This window comes from Corvus brachyrhynchos, unplaced genomic scaffold (assembly GCF_000691975.1).
Source record: "Corvus brachyrhynchos isolate BGI_N302 unplaced genomic scaffold, ASM69197v1 scaffold142, whole genome shotgun sequence".
Taxonomy (NCBI): Eukaryota; Metazoa; Chordata; class Aves; order Passeriformes; family Corvidae; genus Corvus; species Corvus brachyrhynchos.
Window position 1 is genome coordinate 9,298,117 of NW_008237226.1, and position 24,654 is coordinate 9,322,770.

The 24,654-nt window shown below is 36.7% G+C and overlaps 1 protein-coding gene across 5 annotated transcripts in view; it reads right to left on the bottom strand.

The window, feature by feature from the left end:
* Positions 1 to 24,654, bottom strand: part of AGMO (alkylglycerol monooxygenase) — a 240,985-nt gene that overhangs the window by 11,965 nt on the left and 204,366 nt on the right. For 3 of the 5 annotated variants that reach the window (XR_001860312.1, XR_001860311.1, XM_017729365.1), the window contains exon 13: positions 4,271 to 4,375. Coding sequence is in view for 3 of the 5 variants with exons in the window: in XM_017729365.1 (XP_017584854.1) it covers positions 4,271 to 4,375 (105 nt within the window). In the remaining 2 variants the exon portion in view is untranslated. Of the gene's footprint in view, positions 1 to 3,694; positions 3,773 to 4,270; positions 4,376 to 20,204; positions 20,327 to 24,654 lie in introns of those variants that run through there. The other 2 variants (XM_017729364.1, XM_017729368.1) reach the window with 2 other exon arrangements.

Sequence of the window (24,654 nt, forward strand, 5' to 3'; positions counted from 1 at the left end):
CAGGGCGAGCAGGGCTACAGCGTAGCGAAAAGCTCGAAGCAGCAGCGGAGCAGGGCAGCCACAGCTCGGTCTCCAGCAGGGCAGGGAAAGCGGCTTTTGGGGTCCCGGCGTTGTTTCCAGCAGGAAGAAAGAACGGCCAAAAAGAAAGAAGCAGCAGCTCCTTTCTCTGCAGCTTCTCTCTCCGGACGCTCAGAGCGAACTGCCCCCACACCCAGGTGTAGACAAAGGAGTAGCCAGGCCCGCCCCACTCCCCTTTTTGTCTTTCTTAAGTACAGCTATTTGTCCCCTAGCAACATGCATATGGGAGAAAATTCCTTTAACAGGAAAAAACTAAGACTAAACTAAAACCCCAACAATTTCACAGTATGTTCGACCAATTGGTTTAAACTACCAGTTAAACTTTTGGGTTCTTCCCATTCTTCACTGTCCCTACTGTTATATTTGATGCCTATCTAAACTGCTTCAACCTGCTTTGTTTTAGCATTGTGCTGCCTACTATTTAATCCTCCTCAGAACTAGAATGGAGAGAAAATGTGGTCCTTTCCTGTTTGTAGATAACACTGTGATGTTGGAAGACTTCTGTCACTCCATAGTTTTTTATTCTCCAAATTGAATAAACATTTCCTTCAACTTTTCCACTAAGATCATGTTTTCAAAATTTCCAATGCATTTTGCTATTCTCTTCCATGAAATTTCCAATGGCATTTCTTCAATGTGATACCCAAAAGGGGACAGAATATTCCAGACGCTACTAATGCTGTAGTACTAGGTAGAACAGACATGTTACACTGAATGTGCTACTTAATCCAATTCCTAAAATGTTTGGTTTAACAGCAGTCTCAAATTTTTGGTCCACATTCAGTTAGAATTCACAGTAAGCAGGATCCCTTTCTCAGGAATTAGCACTATTTAGGCATAATTCCCCAACCTCTGTTTCCACATTTGATGATTTCTATGAAGGACAGAACTTTGCACACATTTAAAAGACAACCCCAGAAGTGTCAGCAATAATACTGATAATACTGGTACTACTATTACTACTACTACTGCTACTACTACTACTACTACCAACTATTATTATTTCTTCGATTTACTAAAACATTTTCAATTTACAAATCCATCTTCTGAAAAAGTTGTAGCTTCTATTCGCTTGCAACTGCTGGACAGTTCAGTGAACATATAATTTATTCTAATTGTCCTTGTTGAAATACAGAACAGTACCAGAATCAAAGATCAATAAAAACTTCCAATGAACACATCCTTTCAGTGGGACAGATAGCAACTAATTCCTACTCTCTTGATACAGTTACCCCATCAGCTTTGCACCCACCTTAAAGCATGTTTCCCTAATTTACCTGGAAGCTCCTTAGATATATAGATACAAAAGAGGTATTAAGGAAGAAGCCATCTGAAATGACGTATTCATTATGACATCATCTTGTGTAAATTCACTCTTAGTGCTAACTCCCTCACTGGAACATAAAATTGTTTAATTTGAAAAAGTGTAGTGCATCTGACTAGTTGGCAAATAAGTTGAAAAGCCATAAGACATTTTTCTAAATTGATACTTATTTGAAAGGGATAGAAGAATATGCTACCTAGCACCCAGATATTATCATCATTATAATAGATTCCAGAGTAGCATAAAGAAAATACACTACTGAGAGAACATGGTGCAGAGAAAGTATTCTAAGTTAGAGCTATGTCACCAGGCTGTATAATAGATTTTTTCTGCACTATGGCTTAGAATATATCTTGAAAGAAATAATAAAGCAAGACTATTAGATACATTTCTAAAAGGTGCAAAGATCAAGTCTAGTTTTCAATGGCTATTTCTTCACATAAAAACAGCACAGCTGACACTAAGGTTTTAAGTGAAGATAGAAGCAGTCAGCTGAAATAAAGGTCAAGAAATAGCTCTGGAAAAAGCACAGATTATTTTTATCCTCTGTTTTGATACTGAAGACAAGTTCACTGCTTTCCCCAGTGCACTGCTGTTGGATAATTGAAATTACTCAGACTAAAGCAAAGATTCATGGCATAGTATGGATGGGGACACCCTGTGGGTTCTCTGAAAGCACAGTAGTGATATCAAAACAATCCTGCTCATCTTCCTCAGTCCATTTGTCTTTAAAACCTCACAAGAAGTATTGTGATCCTGTTATATATTCAAATAACTTTAATTTTTTCAGAGGGGCTCTTTTGCCAATTTATAAATTTAATTATCTTTTAAGAGGTTCACCTCTTGTAATTAAGAAATTGCATGGAAGAATAATTACGTACAGAATAGTATTCACAAGATCTCAAAGTATGCAGAGACAGACTTACAAGAAAGAAGAATTTAATCTTGGCAATTAGTATTGAATGAATTTGAAATGCATTGCTTGTGTCTCTAGACATCATCTTCTGTGCAACAGAGCCAGCACCCTGTTTGTGTTATGACTGTTTAAGGAAAGTTCAAAAGTGTAGTAAATTAGCTTTTTAAATATGAAGTAAATTGTAAATTGAGAGGTTTCTTTCTTCAAGTCCTGCAATGCAGGAAATGCATTACAAATAGCTCTGCTTTTTAAGCACCCTTTGCTAAGGAAACCAACCATCAAAGCAATATGATTGCACAAAAAAAGCAAATGGCTGAGGATTTTGGAACAGCTAGAAGTGCTTTGCTCTGCTGGAGAGCTGCAAGTGCAATCATGGCCTTGGCACACACAGCCACTGGAGAAGAACTCCCCACAAAGGTTTGAAAAGTCCCTTCTCTCTTCTGCAAGCCAGCCTGCAAAACTTAACCTCTGATGTGAAAAAACCTGAACATATACACAGAGAGACCTCTGACTGTCATGTCTAGTACCACTTCTCTTTTCATTCTGTTCCTGCATCAGTCTCTACCCATCTCATGTCTCTCTTTTTACTACTCTGTGTATCAGTGCAGTCAGGGAGAGACTCCTTTTTATTCTGTAATTGTATGCTCTGTAGCATCAAGGAATCTCAGGCTTGATTATGGCTCCAAGGCGCTGCTGTAGCAGAAATAATTATGTAGTAGAAAAGGAGAATAAGATGATCTTAGAGCTTTATCTCTGCCTAGGGCCATGGACCCAAATTGGAAAAAGGAATTCATTATGTCTGCTGAGTTATCAGTTGCCAGGTCTTCTGCAGAAGGTTGGTAATCGCAGCAATTCTCATTTTATGTGGAGAGACATAAGGGCAGAGAATAAGACCAGAAAGGTATGTTGTGGAGGGTTTTTTGCTTTGCTTAGTTTTTTGTGGGCACGGGTTATAATCGGGTTATAATTGGGGCAAATAGTTATAATTAACTACATGTGAATAAAAGAGAACACAACCATTCCTTTGGTTGTATTTTTGAATACAGCAGTCTAACAATTTCATTGCTATCTTAAGTTCTATTCTTGACATACAGAGAAGATGGTAACTGAGCCTCATTAGTTTATTTACTGAAATCTTAGTAAAGTGCTTTGAGGAACTTTCCCTGGCAAGGCAATGTTGCTAGCTAAATTAAAAGCGTTTCTGATAAATTTAAGTAAATCCTACTGTTACATATTTCCTGCAGTAAACTCCATTCATTATGAGTGAGACTACAGCTGGCATGTATAAGCTCATAATGCAGAATCAAAAAATGCAAGTGGGACTTGCATAGACATCTCTTGCAAAACTGTGTTGTGAACTGCCTCAGATGAGGATTTTGGAATGAGTAACGTCACTTCTCTGCAGTCTTTTCAATCTTCATATGCTTTAAAACCTTATGGGCTTTGTAAGAATCCTAAAGAGACAGTAGAAAAGAAAAATCTCTATAAAACTTACATGTAAAATGTTACCTGCAAAGAACTTTTTAATAATACTTTCTGGCTCATTAGCATAGGAAGAAAATGCTTAAAATTTGGAGTGAATCTTCCAAGTTTAAAAAACAGTTAGTGTAATTTTCAAATAAAGTATAGATGAGTCTATAGAAATATCTTGCAATTCACATTAAGTACAGTATACTTTTTACACAACTATTAATACAGAGCAAAATTACTACTCAGTACTTCAAATTATTTACATGCAGTAGATGCAAAAGCAATTAATCTACTTCATGGCATATAACCTCAGCTGCCAACCTCATGAAAACACAAAGTTAAGAAAGATTAAGCTAAATGATAAAAAATTCACATGTGGGCAAATGAGAATTTCAGGAAATGAGAGAAGCCAGAAGAAAGGACAGATGCATTTCAAGAGCTGTCTTCAGGGAATTAAAAACAAAATTAAAAAATATACCTACAATTTTCCAGGAGATCTTTGACAAGCAGTATTTCCCAGTTGCTGAACTCTGACACTGATGTAACTCAAAAAAAAGTGAACAAGGTTTCCCACATACACACTTCTTCTGAATAGAAGAGAAACAGATAAATAAATGAACTTAGAAGACGTATGAGAGTTAAAATTATAAGGAAAACGTGCATTTTTATATTTAAATAATACTAATAGAAAAATATATTTCAGAGTAACATGGGATACATAAAGTTGTACTATTAATATCGTATTACTTTTGCTGCCCATTGCTATTACAGTGGTGAAATGGTTGAAGAACATAAGATGGACAAGAATTCTTGCATAAATCCCACACTGAGTGACTCCAGTCCTTTTGTAAGAATTTCTTATATTATCCTCTTTATGTAACTATTATTAGGTTATGTTTAATATAATAAAATGTGATCCAAAGTTTTATGTAAGGACTGGAATATAGATGCTCATGTTTCTCATTTTTTGATTCAGAGTTGTAATTTCTTCAATACTGAACTTAGGAAATTCATTTATTTATTTATTAATAAAAAGCCCAGAGCCTGAGCCATACTAAAACTGAAATGACCAATTCCCATATTTGGCACAAAATCTGGAATTCCAGCCAAATGTAAAGAAGAGCTTTTCTGAAATGGAGCTTGATTTCAATCATATGTGAGTGAATGATGTGGTAAGGTGCTTGTTTCAAGGCTGTCCCCAGGTCATAAGAAAAGCATTTGGAGTTTTATGGAGATATCTCATCATTACCACTTTCAAAGCCTCATCAGCTCTGCAGGGCAAATCTGTCTCAGCCAAACTGGCACTAAAAAGAAGATGTTCATCTAGTCTTACTTAATCTTTTTTTCTTCTCAACATAGGGCAGAAGGGCTTTTGTTTCCATAGTTACTAGGATATTTCCTTTGAACTTCTTCCAGAGTACTTTTATCTTTTCCACATGCACTGACAGACAATCCTATGAAGTATGTATGTATTTGTGAAATATTCTGTGCTTCATTACCAATTCTTTGCTGGATATAACACAGGAAATTGAGCCCATTGTTAAAGCCAAATTTCTGACTTGCTGATTTAGGTGTTTTAATATTTAGTAATGTATAAATAGGCTTCAGAATATTACAAGTGAAAGATAAAATCAAGAACACTAATTCTGAGAGTTTTTCAATGTTATTATTGTGCAAAGCCGATTTGTTGTTATTAGGTATTTTGAGTCAATATAGTTGCATGTTTTCTAAATTGAAGAGAGCATTTTTTTAAATTAAAATACGTGCTTCTTAAAAAAAGTTGTATCAGTATCTGTTTACTGTCAATAAGAACCTCATGAAAGAGGTTGTTGGTTGAGGTTTTTTGTGTTTTCTTTTTGATGGTTTTTTGTTTGTTTTGTTTTTAAGATAGAAAAATCTGAACTTTAGTTGTATGTATCTAGTTTTTGCTCTTGAAAACATTTATATGACTGAAAAAAATATTTCCATTGTGGTCTTCAAGATGGAACCATTTTAGCATTTCCTCCAAAACCATTCCCTTGCAATTTAAATATCAAGTCTTCAGCAAATGAAAAACCTCTATTCTATATATCTAGATACTCTATACATTCTAAACAGATATCAAATGCCCATGAAAAAAAAGACAAACCAAACTTCAAAGAGATTCTTTTCTTAAGAGATTATTTTAAAAAGCTTTTACATAGAAATACAGACAACCAGTTCCACAGAAAGATATAAAACCATTTCCATGGACTACATCAGTGACTCTCAAAGTACAATTCTTTGAACTGGAAGATTCTAAAGCAAAAAGTAGTGAGCTGCCCTTGTAGTACGAACCACTGCTCAAACCTTGTCCTTTCACGATGAGGGCTTGTGCTCCACATGCAGCTTGTAGTGCAATGCCTTTCCATTTTCCTGGGGTAGCTCACTAAAAATCCTGGAAACAGGGGTTGTGTTGGGGCTCTCCACACTGGACACCAATAGTGGGATGAAAGCTATGCCAAAGTGGTTCTAATTGGGCTGCCATCTTCTCTCCAAAGGAAGGAGACAATGAGTCGGCTGCTTGCTTAGCAGTCAAAGAATTGACACCCCAAATATAAAAAAGGACATCATGGGGGATTGTATCTCCTTCCTTGCATGGATGTGGTAGATGAAAACATAGAAATTCCTTGTATTGATCCAACTGCATTGTTGTACAAATAGCTTTCTATGAGAAATGGAAAACTCAACAAAACCAAACCAAAAAAACAAACTAGGTTCTCATTAAGGCAAAAAAAGTAATTTCAAATGTTGTCTGTTAATTTTGGGGGGAAAACACATAAACATAAACACTAGCTTATTCTGACAAATGATTAAGGCTACAGAGTCCATAAAATGCCACAGAAGACTGTAAAGAAGTGCAGACTACATTACAGATCTGCCCTAACTTTAGTACACAAAACTCCCACCACCTTAACCATAAATAGCAGTCTCATTTATGCTTTTATATTTATAGTCAGAAAACTTTTAATTCAAAAAATGTTGAATTCAAGACTCCCTATCACATGTTCTGCTACCATAAAAGATTTTTAGCAATCAATAAACTACTAGGAATGGCAGGTACTCTTCTAATGAAGCATTTAATAAAAATAAGTAGCTTGAAGCTTTCTATCAGCGTCCGTCTAAAGACAGTTAACTAAATATTGGCTTAATATCAGAATGGGTTGATCTTTTACGCAGGGAAGAAAATCTCACAAACACAACTTTCACTGACAGCTCAAGAAAAAAATACACATTACTAGGGCTCTTTCTGATAGGAGAGATGATTTAAAGGAAGTGTTTTACTTCCCTTAGAAAGTAAAGTGGTTTCAATAAAGACTTTGTCTAAAATTACACTAGAAAGCATTATGTGCCTTGTATCCCTAATTATCTGATATCCATTGCTAAACATTGTGGGAGTGGACATTACCGTGAAAGAGGTCTAGATGATTAGGTTATTCTTTATTTGACTGACTTAAGAATAGTGAGCACTGAGCCTAGTTTCTTTCTGATTCATCTGTTACAGCAGCAATATGAATTTGGATGAAGTCCACATAATTCATCTTGATATAAGCAACATTTTTTTTTACAGTGAGAACAATCCATAACTAGAGGAAGCTATGCAGGGTTGTGATTGAGTCCCTGTCACTGGACGTTTCCAAGGTGCAATAGGATGGGGTGCTACATCATCTCATTTAGAGTCTCTCTCCTGTGACAGGTTGGACCAAGTGATGTTTCAATGTCCCTTCCAATCTGGGCTATTCAATGATTCTGCTCGTGTTAGCAAGTGATTTGGTACAAAATTTGATAGAAGTTTCTTTGCTGCATGTTATTTAACTTTAGTTAACTATATATACCCATGAGATATGTGGAGAAGGAATAAAACAAGTACAGTGACACTGGTGGTGTCTTCTCCAGATGCTTCATTGCTCTGAAGTGTCATTTCACTTACATGTGCAATGTGTCTGCATTGGCCCCAGCAGACTTCAAAACAGGATCAAAATTACTCTTTGCAGCCAAATTATAAGTCCATTAGACCATTCAAACAGATCCTGGTATATCTCATTTATTAAAAGGGAGGCAATGTTTGTGAAAAATAGCTCCTTATTCCCAGATGGAATAAGCTGCTCTCTGCAGTCACAGAGACATTTGGCAGTTATAACGCGGTGTTGACACAGCTGCAGGCCCTGGGTGCTGAGCCAGTTTCACATGGCTCTGCTCTTTCCTTCCTCCCTCTTCCCTCCTAAAATCCAAGGAAAAGTATTGGACATTTTCTCACCTGGCCTAGTTGGTTTTGTGCTTGAGTTGTTACAAGATTCCATCACTGCCTTACTTGATGTAGGCACATTTGGCTTTTGTATTTTCAGAAAGGTTATGAAGTCAGCTCAATGCCCGTCTTCGAATATGAAGTTGGTTGTTGGTACACGACTGGGTCAAGAGTTAAATGAGGACAGATCAACGAAGACAAAACACAGATGAATTAACTCACATGGGTGGGAGTGAACCACAAAAAATAAATTCATATTGTCTGTGTTTAGTCAGGTGTCTTACTGGATCCTTTGCTTTTCCTAAATGTGATAGACTTTTGTGTCTAACTTATCATATAACTCAAAAAACACTGAGAAGACAAGGCAGAAAGAAAGAAGACATTAATATTTCAACATTATGACCTACTGGGATTGTGAAATGTTTTTGCTTTAAATCACTGAATAGTGATCCACTGCAACAATTTTTGCCTGGAAAATACTAGATTAAATGTAGATAACACAGCACAGATTTCTAAGACACAAGTCCCTACCTTCCTTTCCCTTTTTTTTTGATTGATGAGTAACTGTTTTTATGACAAGCTCATGGTGTTAAGTTACATAAAGAGACTCTGATACAGTCAGATTTGTCCCTAATGCAAAGTTTAGTGTTCACCCACCCCTCTTTTTAAAACTCCTCCAAACATTTAATCTTCTTTTGGCAACTGCTTATCTTGAAAGATTTCTAGAAGCTCCTTCAGAAAACATTTTCATCATCATTAAATGGGGAAAAAGCCAGAGGAAAGGGAGTTTTATTCTTGCACCTTTTCAAGTTTTAATCTGGTCATAAATGGGAGCCATTTTGAGAAATACAGATACATTAGAATGAAAAGGAAGAAAATTTTTCTCCTTATTTTGAGAACTGGCTGATGAATTATCCATCTGTGAGCTACTAGGGGAAAAAAGACATGCTTTCTATGGATTTTTTAGCATATTTCTTTTCCATAGAGAGCTAGGTGTTGTAATAAATAAAATGGGTTTTAGAACTACTCTCTGTGTGTAGCTATAAATAACGTTTTGCATCAAGAGTATATTGAATTCCATTTCTAAATAAGATTATTTGAAATACTTTTTCTTCCATCACATTAGATTCAACTCATTTTTGCATTCTGTATTGGTACTAAATTATCTTTTTAGCTTCATATTCTTTGACAAATCTTAGGCCAATTGAATTTAATTTAGCAAGAGTGACTATAGATGCTAAAGTTTAACTGGTGACATTTCAAGTAATTTTTATACTCCACTTATATAACAATAATTTTATATATATTTTAGACACTATTACATAAGCTTCTTATTGTATAGTACTCCTTTATAAAGCAACTTTTGCCACCCAAAAAGAAAAAAAAAATAATCAGCCATTCTCCATTGGCTTTTAAACGATTATTCACAAAAATATTCCACATATGCTGCATTACCAAAAGCAAACAGATTATACTTTCACAGTGCTCAGCAGCACTGGAAATCCTGGAAGCTGAGTATCAAGGGAGGAGAAATGCAGAAGTGCCTTCTCAATCAAGATAACGGGCCTGTCTGGTAGACCTAATGCTTTATATACAGCCATTGAGAGTTAAAAGTCATTGAAAACTTTTGAAGCAAAGTCCTGTACAACTAAATTAGGTGTGCCCTTCCTCCATTGATGGGCACAGAACTGAACCTTGCCAGGCAGTTTGCTGTAAATCACTCTGGGACTCACGTACATCTGTGTGGCTCACTGAATGTAACATAACCACTCCCTCAGGCTCCTCCAGCTGGCAGCAACATCTTGGTTGGTCTAAGATGAGGGTAAAACAGATGGAATAGCTTGTTTCAAACATTGACATTAGTTAGACAAAAGACAAGTATTTCCACTTTCCAACAATGCACCCTAATCTAGTTTTTGCAATTCCATTAGAATAAAAGAAATTAGATTAGCAGGAGGAAGATCACCACCTTCTTTCCAATGAACAACCGAAGCCCTAAAAATGTTGATGTTTTCTAAGACATTTAAATATATAAACAATATCTTTCTCCTCAAGTTTGGATCAGACCAGGCTGTACATCTCTCTCTCTCTAAACAGGCATTAAAAACCCACCCCAAAACCCAAAGAAAAAGAAAAATTCCCACAACAGCTAAAGTTGAATACCTGGGGAATTTGCATTCTCTATAGTGCGCAATGACTTTATATACAAAAGATTAACTATCTGGATTTTTGTCTGGTATTTATGTTTTATACTTGCAAATATTCTTAGTGCCCAACTGGGATTTGGGTAGACTAGATCACAAAATACTTGGCTCTTGATTTAAGCTATATATCAACATTCTGAAGTTAATGCGAAGTCATTGTACTTCACAGACTTCAAAAACAGAACAAAATTTAAATAACCAGTTAGAATAATATGCATTCCATGACAACTTTTTGAGCTTTTGGAAGACAGAGAACATATCAGATTTTAATTTAATAGATGGGCTTAAAAAGTCCAAAATAATAATAATAATAATAAAAGTTATTTCTTGTAACTGGGTTTATTTTTGGAAGAGCTGCTGTGCTTTGTCCCATGAGAACTGTAGCTCTGATGCTTCCTGAATAGATCTTGACCTTCTCAAGTGCTCTTTGCTAAAGCAGTTACAAGACACATTACACACCCTAAAAATAGTAATTCAAAGGATACTTATGAATTTTAATCCCTTTCTGATTCCTTCTCAAGGCAGTTAGCAGGCAAGAGGCCTCTCCTCTCCTTGGAGTGATGTGAAGCTACCCTTAACAAAGCTTGTACCTGGATAGAATGAAAATCCTGCAATTATTTGCTGTATCTAATTAACTGGATATAGCTTTTGTCATGCTTTGAGTCAGAACTGAGGGTTCAATTAAGACTTGTGTAAACCCTCAATTTCATTTGTCAAAATATCTTGCCACTTCTTTGGTAGTGTCCTGAATGCTTGGCATAAGACACGGACCACCTTCAGAGACATTATTAATGAACTGTAATATGGACCAAATATGGTCCCTAAAATTGCAAAAAACTCTGAAATTATAAATTTCATTCATAATTTGCCAGATCTGTTTTTTAATCACAGAATGAATCACTAAGAACAGTAGCTATTACTAAGGTTAGCTAAAAGGACAGATTCCTTCACTCAAAAGTCTGAGGAACAAACAATACTCAAAGAGATCTAAACTATTCCGTTCCCTTTTGTCCGTATCTGCCATTTACACAATACAGAATCTACTACTCTCTCTGCATCTTCAGACAGGAGCTGAGGTGATTAGATGTTTTGGTTGGGTTTTGTTTTGTTTGATTTTGAGGTTTGTGGTTTGTTTTTATCTTAAAACCATACCTTCTGGATTTTGGACAAATCTAGCAGTCTTCTAGCTGCCCTTTGGTAGCTGTAAGCCTAAGATGACAGATCCAAGATATTTGAAGACAGCTACATGTTGAGGAACCGTTGTGTCTGGAGATGTACCCTTCACCACTAGTCAGGTAAGTCTGTGGATCAGAGACACCAGAGCTCGAAAAGGTATTAATTCATGGAGATCATCTAATATTTTGTCTGGCAGCTTCCAAATGCTTTCTGAGGCAGAGCTTGGTACCTAAATATGGAGTAATTAGTCTGTCCAAGCTATTGATGAAGCCACAATGTCCTGGAACATGCACTGGTTCTTGGAAAGGATGCTCCATTTTGGTTTTGGGTCTGCTTTTTCCAATGTCTGCAGCAAACATGTCAACAATTCAACCTCTACCAATCCACTACAGTGATTGAATTAGAGGAAAAATTGTTCCTGGACCAACCACAGACCATATTCGTTCAGCTGTCCTTAAGGTTCTGTCTTTATCCAGGGGGTTCCTTCTTCAGACAACATGACAAGTAATAAGCACAGCCCTATGCACTGGCTCCAAACACCACAAGGAATTACCTCTCCCGCAGCTTGAATATAAAACATCAAAGCCACAGCTCTATTTCATAAACGGGGAACTGGTACCTTACATGCTGACTGGATTTTTACTGAATGTAATCAGGCAACTATTAAGACTTTAGAATTGACTTCTCTGTTTTACCTGTGTGCTAAATACAGTGTCATTCTAGTCTTTTATGAGAACCACATGGTCTGTTTATGAGATATCTTCAAATGTTATTTTTGGATCTTTTCCAGTCTATGTGTCTTGATTTTAGAATTACGCTGTTGCTTTATATAGTTCTCATTTAGTCCTTGATGGACTACAGGCATCCTGTTTGCTGGTCTATTATCCAGCTTCTTATCAGTTCCACTCTAAACCATTATTTCAGAGAGTATCTCTTGTAGTTGTGCAACTTCCTCAAACTACAGTGTTTTAATCTATCCTTTCTAAAACAACTTGTTCCAAGTGCTTGAAAAACATTTTCTAATTAAAGAAAATAAAGCACATTTTAAGACAATCACCCAATAGAAGGCAAATAGACTAAAATATAAGAATATTATTACTTCAGTCATATGAAACAAAAATATCTCTTGCATAAGTCCAATGCCTCCACAAATTATCACACTTAAAGCAAAAACCTCCAACAAATTAAGTTCTCCTTTTGGACATTACTGTGGCACTGGAATTTATTTTCGACTCATCACCAGGGTTTCAAGTGTGATCTGATCAATAACCTTAGATGAGAAGAAAACCTCCTTGTAAATGTGCTCGTTCAAGCAAAAGACAGGTTATAATTTTAATTTTTTTTCCTGAAGAGACATGTTTTCTCAGATTGAAGCAAATGGTCTGTTTGCAGGCATTGTGCTCTCCATTCTGCATGATGGGAGAAAGCAGATATAGCATATATAGCTCTGGAATTACATTTAATGTTAAAGGGATAAACTAAGCAAACTGTTGTAAAATTTTTTCTTTTTTTATCATCCTGTTGTTCCAAAATGCCAAGGTTTAGCACCAGCTATTTGGGAAGCTAATCGTAAGAATCATCATTATTACATGACACTACATTACATTACATATAATCTCAGGCCAGACACAACTGATTGATGTCAACTGCTCACTGAGAAGTATCTCCGCTTGGGAACCAAACATTTGTAAATATGCTACTCCCACCAACTAAAACAAAGTTACCCTATCATCCTCATCAGAACACTTTGCATCACCTTAATGACATGTATTTTGCTGATGGAATTACACCAGGGGTGCAATTCCCATTACATAAGATGCGGAATGAGAGTTAAAGATAGCCCCATTTAATGACCATTCATTATAGAACAATAGCTACTTCCAAACTAGTTCATGGCAGAATATTTTTTCCTGACAAAATTCTTCTTGTGAGAGGCATGGAGAAAATTGGGAGTCCATGATGGCTGATACTTTCATCTGCTACATACAATTAGATAAAAAGTTTCACTTTTTGAATATTTATTAAAAGTACCTAAAGAATTTTTAAAATAATAATAATAATACCTCAATCACTGCATTTCTCAAAGCAGTCAGCAAAAAGTTTGCTTTGCAATTTTACCAGAGACAGTAGAGAAGGAACTGCAGAATTATTCTTTGATGGTGAAAAGTGTTTTTAATGGAAATCTTCAAGAACATCTATGGTCTATGTCACTGTTATAATTCTCAAACATCAGCTCCTACTTTCTGCTATTATGAACCCAGATCCTGAATTGTGCCAATGCATTTTTAAAATACGGCATTTGGACGTGCTATGCTGTTCCTGCTGTTTTCATTAGCTACAGCTAGTTGTCTTGGGGTGACTGTGATGTGTATCCCCTATTGCCCAGAAAATAATTTTGTGCCTTTCTGTGCCTTTAAACTGAGCCTGAGAGGGGGGAAGAGATGAAACTGAGGGAACTTTCTAAGCAGTTTCTTTTCATGTTTTCAAGGATACAGAGATAGAGACGGCTCTGTGTTCAGCTGTGGCAGCAGAGCAAGAGGGAGGAAAGCACCCTGCTTGCTTTCAGCCAGTTTTTCAGCTCCTTTTTCTTTCTCCGGAGAGAGACGGAGAGTTGAACTTTTGTTTTCCTGGGACTTTGTTTTTTTTTTCCTTTTTTTTTTCTCTGCTGGACTGTTTCAACATCAGAATACACCGGAAGGAATTCCCACCAAGGCCTTGGCCCTGGAGGGGGGCCCACCACCCCGCCCCAGCTCCAAGGAGGGGGAGAGAGAGATCTATGGAAGGACTCTGAAATTTTCCCAGGTTTCTCTCAGCAGAGCAAGAGGTTTTAGTATTTAGCATCATTATCCTCTTCCTGTGTGTTTGTTAAATAAATAGTTTTTACCTCTTTCCTTCTAGGAAAATGTATTTTTTTCCTGAACCTGGTGGGGAAGGGCTGGTTGTAACCTGCCTTCTCTCAGAGGATATATTTCTAAATTTGGCCAAACTGGAACAAATTTAGTGGCGCCCAACGTGCGCCAGTCTACTAACTAAGTCTAGGTTAAATTAAGTGCATGAAGTGTATTACACTTTCGTCCAGATCTCATGATTTTTATCTTGATGGTTGATCCCAAGACTGGAAAAGGGCATTATGAAAACAATATAGAACATTTTCTAATCAGGAGATGTTAATATCAAGTGTGAATGTACAAGAAATGAAATCTTAAAACTTATTTTTCTCCTCTTCTTTAGGACTTACACACCTTTTTATCCTCCAAGGTTACTTAAAAATGTTGTTGTGTTGATAAAAATATAAGATTAATAATCTGTGTATCATCTGACTTAACAGAATTGTTTCTCTATCTAATAATTGGGGAACAGTGAAAGCAGAGTTGATTTTTTCCATCCATTCTTTGATTGGAGACTGAACCTAAAAGAGATACACTTTCACACCCTTGGGGGAAAGAAATAGAAAATTAATCTTCCATTGCTGTTATGCCTCTGTTAGCAGCAGGGTATGAGGTCACATTGCTGCCTCAATAAAGATTGCTCAACCTCCTACACCAAGTGATGTGGTCCTGCAGAGTATGAACAGCTTGTCTATGAAAGAGACTCTGGATGCAGTGGCTCTATAAATACCTAGCCTGTGCAGTTAATAAGGTATATCAGCTGGCAAAAGGTCTTGCAGATGACTAAAGTGTATTGAACAGTAGTTTTCCAGCCTTGTAAAATTGCTCTCCCACACCTTCTCCTTAGAGTTCACCCACGCACAGGCATAAACCTGGACAGAACTGTAAGTTCCCAAGATGCAAGGTGCAAGATATAAAAACAGGGATTTAATTCCCACTTCCTCCCCACACCATCATCCTCCAAGATGGAGGATACAAAAGAAGGGGTGGGTGGTGTGGTGGTGGTTCCATAGGCACCTGAAAAGCAAACACTGCAGCCACTGACTCCCTAAAAAGGCTGGGAAGTGCCTGGATCACGTTGTTAGCATCACCCTCAATATTACCTGTGTTTTTCATTTTCTGCGTCTACTCTATCAAGTTGCATTTGTGAAAAAATCATAGAATATCCTGAGCTGGAAGGCAACCACAAGGATCATAAAGTCCTAGTCCTGGCCTCGCACAGGACAACCCCAAGAATTACACCATGTGTCCAAGAGTGTTGCCCAAACGCTTTTTGAACTCTGTCAGGCTTGTGCTGTGACCACTTCCCTGAGGAGCCTGTTCCAGAGCCCAACCACCCTCTGGCTGAAGAACTTTTTCCTAATATCCGAGCTAAACCTCCCCTGATATAACTTCATGCCATTCCCTCAGATCCCATCGCTTGTCCCCAGAGAGACCAGTGTCTGCCCCTCCTCTTCCCCTCACAAGGAAGTTGTAACTTCTTGTTACAACTGCAGTGAGGTCTCCCCTCAGTCTCCTCCAGGCTGAACAGACAAAGTGACCTCAGCCACTCCTCATACAACTTCCCCTCCAGACCCTTCACCATCTGCGTTGGCCTCCTTTGGATGCTCTCTAGTAGCTTTATAACCTTCTTATATTGTGGTGTCTAGAACTGCACACAGTACTCGAGGTAAAAGACTAGTACAGGGAAAGACTAGGAAAGGCCTACAGGGAAGCCTAGGTCAGAAGCTGCAACTGTTTGAAATATAAACAGTTCTAGTTCCTTCTCCTTTTAAAGGTTTTCCACTTACCTACCTCACTACACAAGAATTTAGAAGATTACAGCTAACAAACCTCATCTAATATTGGCAATTTCCAACACCAGCACTATAAAATATTCACTTGCAGGGCTTTAATGCACATTTTTCAGGTCATGTCAAAGAAGAAAGAGGAACAGGTAAGTCACCTGATCTCTGTCCTCCCCACAGCCATGCAAACAGGTGTGCTGTGGCTTTTTGCAGCTGAACACAACACAAAAGCCACTACTCGGCTAAGGGGAAAAAAAAGTCAATGTCAAAGGAGGAAATGCAAGAACTTAGCTTTCTACCATCCTCCAACCCCTTCAGTGCTTCATTTTCAGCTCCTCCCAAGATACACTCTCCTCCTTTATCTTAGACACCAACAAGCTCATGGAGGAGACATTTGTTGTTCGTGCTTAATATCAGTTTTTAGAACATACCATATTCTTTGACTAGAGGTTCTACAGATCTGCTACGTATGTGAAGGACCAGCCCTGTTGTTTTGTTTTGAACCTGGCTCTGACTACTTAATGGCTACTTGTTAATTTTTGCTGACGCATTTTTGCTCCTCCTCTCCCCACAATGAATAGGAATGAATATGGCAGCAATTTTCTGCTCACAGCCTGCGTGCTACAAATGCATCACTGTCAAGTCTCCTCTCCAAGTTGTCTTCTTTCCCTCAATCACTTGACTGAACTGCAGCTCTCTAGATTTTTACTATTTGTAACAAAAAATAACTCAGACACTTGTAATTCAAAGGTGAAAGTATAGTACTAAAAAATCCCAAAACAGACAATAAAGCATCCTCAAAAGACCCGCCACAACCAGACCAGAATGCATGAACTTTTTAGAAATTATGCATGCTTTTTTGCCCTACTGTTCTAGCTACTAGGAAAAATATGATTTATTACACCACATAGTCAGATTTACAATCGGACCTAGAGCAGTCATATTTTAAAATATTTCATTATTGACTCCAAAAAATGAAGGCAAGCTCTAAGCCCTGACTTTAGGGGTTATACATTTCAGGGAACATTTCAGGGGAAAATGAAAAACCCCACACCTTTGTATTAATTTACTCACAAAAAGCATTCAACCTTTCCGTTTCCCTCTTTCTTGACATGATAATACATTTTATTTACATGAACACCCAGGCTTCCCTAACCCTTTCTCACCAAACTGGCGGCCAGTACAGCCCCCCCAGACTCCAGCTCCAAGGCCTGGTGTATTTCTTTATTCGCCCATGATTACACATCTCTAGTCCTCACATAAAAATACTTCACACAGTTCCTTCTCACAGTTTGTTCATACACTCACAAACGAAGCCGGCTCTTAGCTCTTCTGCTCTTAAATCTACAAGTGTCATATTCCCCACTACTCCAATAATAATGGAAGTCCCTTCCAATACCAAGTTTCAAACCTTTTTTCCAGAGCTGTCAGTCTCTTGCCTAATCCTGCCATGAACACCTTTAGCATTTTATCTCTAGAGATAAATCAAGGAAGTTTTATTCCTCAGAGTCTGATCTTTAAGAAAGAGATGTTACATTTATAGATCATTTTAGAGGATATAATTATATAAGCACAATTTAATAATTATGAGACATTGTGGATATGAAAAGAGTAAATCATATTAAAGAAATCTGGTTACTTTTAAAAATGAAAGATGTTATTAACCTAGATAAACCAAGAGTCCTGACTTAGCTGGGGTTTTAAAAAGGTTCAGAGGAAAGTCAAAATGATGGATCATTGTTATCATTAAGAAAGCTTTGTTGTGGATGGACTAAATCTTTATTAAAACTTTTGTCCCAATATGAAGCACTTGTGAAACAGCATTCACATCTGAAAGTCTGTATCCTGAAGTCTGACTCTTTCCCATCCTTGATGTGTTTGGGTTCTTTAGCGCATCTGGTTTCCCTGTAAGACTGTGATAAGTTCAGTTGACTCCAGATCTGATGCAGTTGCCTGCCTTCAGGTTTGAGCAGTACCAAGGCATTAATTACTACCCAGAAAAAAAGGGTGGAAAACAGAAAGGCAGCTGCTGAGAAGTGAAGTCTCACAGGATTGTAGATTAATACCAGCAGATTTTCATATTTTATTCAATGGTCTACATAAAGCTATAATAAGTCAGATCATTAAATTTGCAGATGATACTAAAATAAGCAGAGTGTTTAAGACTCAGAGGGATGCAAGAATAATCCTGACATTAACAAAATGAGCTCAGAGGTGAGATAGGAAATTAAATGAATATTCATTTAATGTAATGAAAATTGACACACTTCAGTAAAAATAATGTTCAGGACACATACTGAGACACAAGTTAAATTATACTAAGGTAATTAATATGTAAAGAGAGAGCAAGTTAGGAGCTATTCTTAAATTGCCATTCATAGTTTTAAATTCTAAGAAGACATGACCCCTGTCCTAAAGAGATAACAGATTGGCACAGACAAAATAACACACTGTCATTTAACAAAGTAAGAAAGAGTAAACTTCCAGCACAGTATAGAAAAGAGAAAGAGAGCCCTTTGGACCTGCTAGTCACTAAGATGGCTCTGAAGAGTGACTGTGATGGCCATCGCCACATTTGACTTTTGCTATTCTCTTCAAATTTATATCTGACTAGAGTCTACTTCAAAGCTACACAGAACATTTTAAGAAAAGAGTCCCCAGGTATGAAAATAGAAATGTTGTATTACCAGCTAGCTGAATAATATTCAAGAAAATTAAATAAGAGGAGGCAAAGACATCTCAGCTGGCAAACAAAAAAAAAAACCCTCAAATTCCCAACCTCTAAAAGTAGGCCTTTAACTCTCTCTTAAGGTTGCTGAAGGAAAAAGATATGAGAATAAATCAAGCAGAAAGCCAGCAAGATGCAGAAGAAAGGGCAAAAAATGGAAAAAAAACCTAAAGCAAGAACATAATGAAACAAACCTGCAGGCAAGCTAAAGACAAAGATCCTTTGCCCTACTTCACACCAGAGAAAAAGCAATCCCAAAACCACTTTTTAAGTATATAGTAAAAAGACTGTAAAAGCCAAAGTTGTTCTTTATTAATAGTACTATAACAGCTTTTCATAACACATACCTCCAGAGTGGGTATTCCACTCCATTATACTAGTGAAAACTCTGAGGAAGACTGAAAACACTCCACCTCACAATTTCCCCATTGGACCATTTACATTAAGGGCAGCAGGGTGCCCTGCTGTACTTGGTTTAGCCAAATTTCCTTGCCTACTCTATTAACAGCCCAAACTAACTACAAGCATCTACAAACATGTAGAGACTTAGTAGACCTATTGTTTGTTACAATTTGAAGAGCAAAATTTCAAGGAAAAATAACAGCAGTGTTAACAGAGGGAAACTGCCAAGGTCATATGATTCATTTGTGTATGAGCTTAGCAACAAAGGAGCTGTGAAATACTGTAATAGCAATAAGCCAATGGATTAACAGAGCACCAAGCAATATCTTGAAGGAGATCAAAGTAGTAAACAAAATGAAATGCAGTGACAAGAATGAGAATAGGGTGTTCAGTTCTTAGCAGTATGAAAGAGTGAATGAATTGCAAAGGACCCACATCTTACAGCAACATAAGAGGAGGGGAAAAGATGCGAGCTTTACCTCAGTTAAAAAACAGAAATAAATTACTGTTCCTTCTTTAATGAAATATTTTGTTGCTGTCTTTCCTGAATAAATGATGAGAACTCTGAGTCTTATAAATAATGTTACCCTAAAATATTTAAACAAAAAGTAGAACAGTTACAGGACATAATGAAGTACTACTTAAGATTCCCAGAAAACAAAATAATTCATCTAGGATACACTGCAGTGTAAAAAAAAAAAAGAAAAACAGTGACTCATACTGGCAAGCAAGCATTCTGATTCTCTGATTTAAGTTTAGAAAACATAGTTTGATATGTTTGTGAAAGAATTACAGTAATTGTATCAAAATCAATCAAGTCAGAGGATATATAAAAAATACACTGTATCAGGAAACATTGCTCCACACAAATAAAGGGCACAGTCTGTGATGTAAATGGAATAGAATCTGTTAAAATATGACAAATTCTGATTAGTAAAGATAAAACCTAACTTAAATATAAACTTACCGGAGAACAAATCCATTGAGAATGAAGAGCATGCTAGGTGTCAGGATGATGGAATCACACTCAGTAAATATGAGTGCCTCATCCGTCAGTAACATCTCCTTGCTGCAAGCACCAAATTAAATCTGCAAAATATTTTATCTTGATCACAGCTGCTGTTAAATATCAAGGTCTCAGCTTGCATATGAATGTATACAAATGATACCATTAAAAATTCTAATTTAGCAATAATATTTCCTATGCAAATCTCTGTAATGCCTCAAATACAATAACAAATACATGGAAATAGACACTTCTTGATAGCAAATACCAAAATTGTGGGCTCAATCCCTGTATGGGCCATTTACATTCAAGAGCTGGACTAGATGATCCTTGTGGGTCACTTATAACTCAGAATTTTCTGCAATTCATCTGTGCTTCAGTTACTATAGAAGGTGGAAGATACACAAAACCTGAAATCTCAATTTCCCACTCCTTTTTTGTTGTGTCTCCACTAGCACTCTCCCTCACCCCATCACATCACTCACTCACACAGCTGGGCCTTCAAGGTGTGTTCTGCTTTTCTGCTTGCAAGAGATGATAAGAAAGGAAGTACCTATTTCACTTCTTTCTCTCTTTTATACCCTAAGAATGCATGTATTACTCTGTTTAGGACAGGAAGAGCAAGGAACTCTGATACTACAGTCTACTACTGATACTCCTAACAGTCCTGTTCAGAAGCAATTCCAAAACATCTACTTTTAAATTTTTATTCAAAATTTATTGATGATTACTATTCCCATTGTATTTTAAGGCTTCCTTGCCAATTAGTTTACCAGCTTCTGTTTTTTATTGTTTAATCCCTGAAGACTCAAAGGTTATATGCAAATTGACCTTTTATTCTCCCAGGTTCTGGTGTGCACCCCAATTCTGTTTTCACTACCTGCTGGCATATGGTAGGAACTTTTCACTTGTTCCCTCACTATGAATTATGCCAGCCTGAAAGCAGTATTACGTCCTCAATCTAAACAAGAGGAATTCCCTGTTAATTCCAGCTACCATGCAATCTACAGACAGCCTGGGAAAACCAATCATAATGCCTCTTAGCTTTTGGTTTATTTCTTACAATGATGACTCCTCTTGCAGTCTTCAAATAGCCCTTTTTGACTGCTTTTACATATAGGTGACTGGAACTGTAGCTAATACCTTGGTAATATGGAGAGGGTCTCATCAGCATCTTGCAAAAACAGCATTAAGCCTTTTCCCTCTTAACAAAGAATTTCTCATTGCACACCACCTTCTTTCTCAATCCTTTAGAGACCCCTGGAACTGACCAGCAAACCCAGCTATTCCTTCTCAATTACACTTAGTCACTTGTGCTTTGAGTTAACAGCAGGTTTTTGTCGTTAGCTTTTCAGTGAATGACACTGCTGTTTGTATTACTAGAATGCATTAAATTTCTGTTATTCTATTTATTTAAGATTATACTATATCCAGATCTGTCTTTCCCAATGTCTTTCAGCTTTATCAGCTAATTTTCATTTCTGCACTCAAACATTCTGTGCCAAGGTAATTAGAGAAAAGTTAAATAATAATAACCTCAAGACTGAGTCACTAAGAGTATAATATTAACTCCCAGGGTGTTTTTTATCAGCTTCATCCAAGAAAATTAGAACAGGTGAACTGCATGAGACCAGAATTTCCCTTTTGCCTAATTGCTTAGGGAAATTATATGATTTTTGTGTTGAATAGCCTATGAAAGATTTTTTTTTTATTCCATAAATTCAAGTATGTTTGAACTCCATAAACATTTTTTGTGTTAATAATATTCTACAACTGTAAAGTTCACAGTTTAATTATGTGGTAGGTGAACTCCATTTTCTTTTGAACCTAACAGCCTATAACTTCATTTGATGATACCAAATTTTTCAGCATTAAAGGAAGTTAATGAGCATCCCTTTCTACTTTACACCACAATCATACTACTTTTCCTGAGGGTGAAAAGACCAATTGTATTTAGTAATTTTTTTTGTTTCCTTCCATACTTTAATATTACTGCATTTATCACAATCTCTCTCAAATTTTCAATAATTGTTAAAGTATTGATAGATAATACACTGTTCTTCTCTAAAAAATCACTTAACCCATGGAAAAATGGCAGCAATTTAATCTGAAATGACCTTGCTTTTGTTAACCATGCTGCATTTTATTGTTTCCTCTTTACCTGAACATTTTTAATTTTTCTTCATTTCTTAAACACTTTTGAATCCTACTAAGGTCAGATTAATAAGCATCAAATTACTTCAATTATTTTCTTCTTTTATCTAATAAAAGTGCAGTATCTGTTGTTCTCCAGGGATGAAAGCATCCTTATTGTTTCATTATTTTGGAACACTAAATAATGGGTGCCCAAAGCTCAACTCATTAAGCTTACCTAGTTTTGTTTCCAAGAGTTATTCCCTTTTTATATATTCAAACTCACGAATCATCCTCATTTTGCTTTCATGTTCTATGTCTTCCTCCTAATTTAAAACTGAAACTAGGCATTCATTTGGATATGTAGACATACTCTTTGAATTTATTTTTCCATTCCTTTTACAGCTTCTGAGCTCAATGTTTTGCAGCTCTCAATTGATCTTTACTAGTGTAAAGCTTCCTAGGTAAAGTTTTCTTTGCTGATGAGTTCTTCTTTTCAATTCTTTCAGATTTACTCCGAGTATATTTTTAACACAACTAATCATTTAGTTAGGCTTAGATCTTTCCCTGGATATTTGTGTTCTTTATTCTGTTTATATTAATAATAATAATAACAATTTGTTTTATCTTTGTACAAGCTGTTTAGGTGCCACTGTTTAGGAGGGATCATTCCTTCAAAGAAGTGCCTTTCTACCAGCTTGCATCACCATGGATCTAGTGATGTACCTGAACTAGCATGCTACCCCTACAGCCTGAACAGTGGGGAGAGTGATGTAGCAGGCATCCAGGTGGCTCTGCACAGTGCTGTGCTCTGTCACAGCTGAGATGAAGGGGGATTTTAATAAAACAGGACAGGCTCAGCCAGGATATGTCTGTCCTGTGCTCTCAGTACACAATGTTCCAAGGAGCTTATCACCACAGCACTGTGCAAATTGGGCTGGAGCCTTTCTGAGCTTAATGCACCCAATTGCATGATAAAAGAGCAGAGGTCTAAACACCTTTTCAGAGTCTGGTTGAGAAAAGTCAGGAATATTAGAAGCTCCTGGCCATACCAGAAAACAGATACATACATAAAATTCCCTTGTGGTGTTCCTATCCCTCTGTTTCTTGTGATCTTACCTGCTAAGTACCCAACAGAGACAACAGTGAGTTTTACTCACTTAAATTAAATAAATGTCTCCCTGAATATCTATCTTCAAGATTAGAGAAAGAAACTTTACGCTTCTAGTATTCACTCCTTATATTCATTTCTGCAACCAATCATCTTGAAAGCAGTGATCAGCAGAGAAAAGTGACTGCAGTGGTTGCTCACCTGAACTAAGTCATGAAAATTGTCCATAAAAGTGAAATGGACACAGTACTAAACCAGCATTATTTTATGTAGCAATATTTGCACAGAAAAGTCACAATATGCTAACTACTTAATTACTTCCTGTTTTATTCTTTTACAGACAATCTGAAACTACCAAAGAGTATGATAGAATTCCTCTTAAATAGATGAAAGGTGTGATTAATTTGGATATATTTTCATTATAAAAAGTGTCTTTACAACATTATTAACATTTCATTTCTCCCGCAGGCTCTGTAAAGGCTGAATAAGAATGGAGAACATACCACTGGCTGTAAAAATTGAACATTTCTCACTCAGCAGCAGGAGAAATGGATATGTGATTCATATGAAAACAATAACTGCATTATAAATTGTTTTATGTGGTATATTCTGGGGTTTATGCACAGAAATCTGCAAAACAAGCACTTCAAAAAAGAGTAATTTGAGGCTTTGTCAAGTATTTTTGCACTAAGATTGTTTGAGTCAATTACATTTGCTATTCTAAGATCATACTTCACCTTTTCATTTCATAGTAAGTTCCCTGTCTGACTAGTTCCCTGACTGATGTGTGGGTTTATTATCATAATGGAGTGAATAGGACACGGCCATGTTGCTACTGGGGAAGACACACCAGAATAAATAAAAGCAAAACCAAATTTTAAGATAGGTGAAACAATATCAAGAAGTAAAATCCCATTTAAGCCTTTGTTTGCTTGAGAAAATAAATTTTCTTTAAAAATCAGAATTAACTGAAATCAAATTATATGCAAAAAACCAAACCAAAATAAAACCCTAGCAAAATCTACAGTCTGAGGCAAGGAGGAAACCTCTTGCTTCTTTTTCAGGGAATTCCTTATCATATTTTTGTAGAATTGAAAAAGCCAGGAAAAGGCCCCAAAGTCACAACTTCTAGCAAATGAAACTTTCACATGAAGATATTCTTCATCG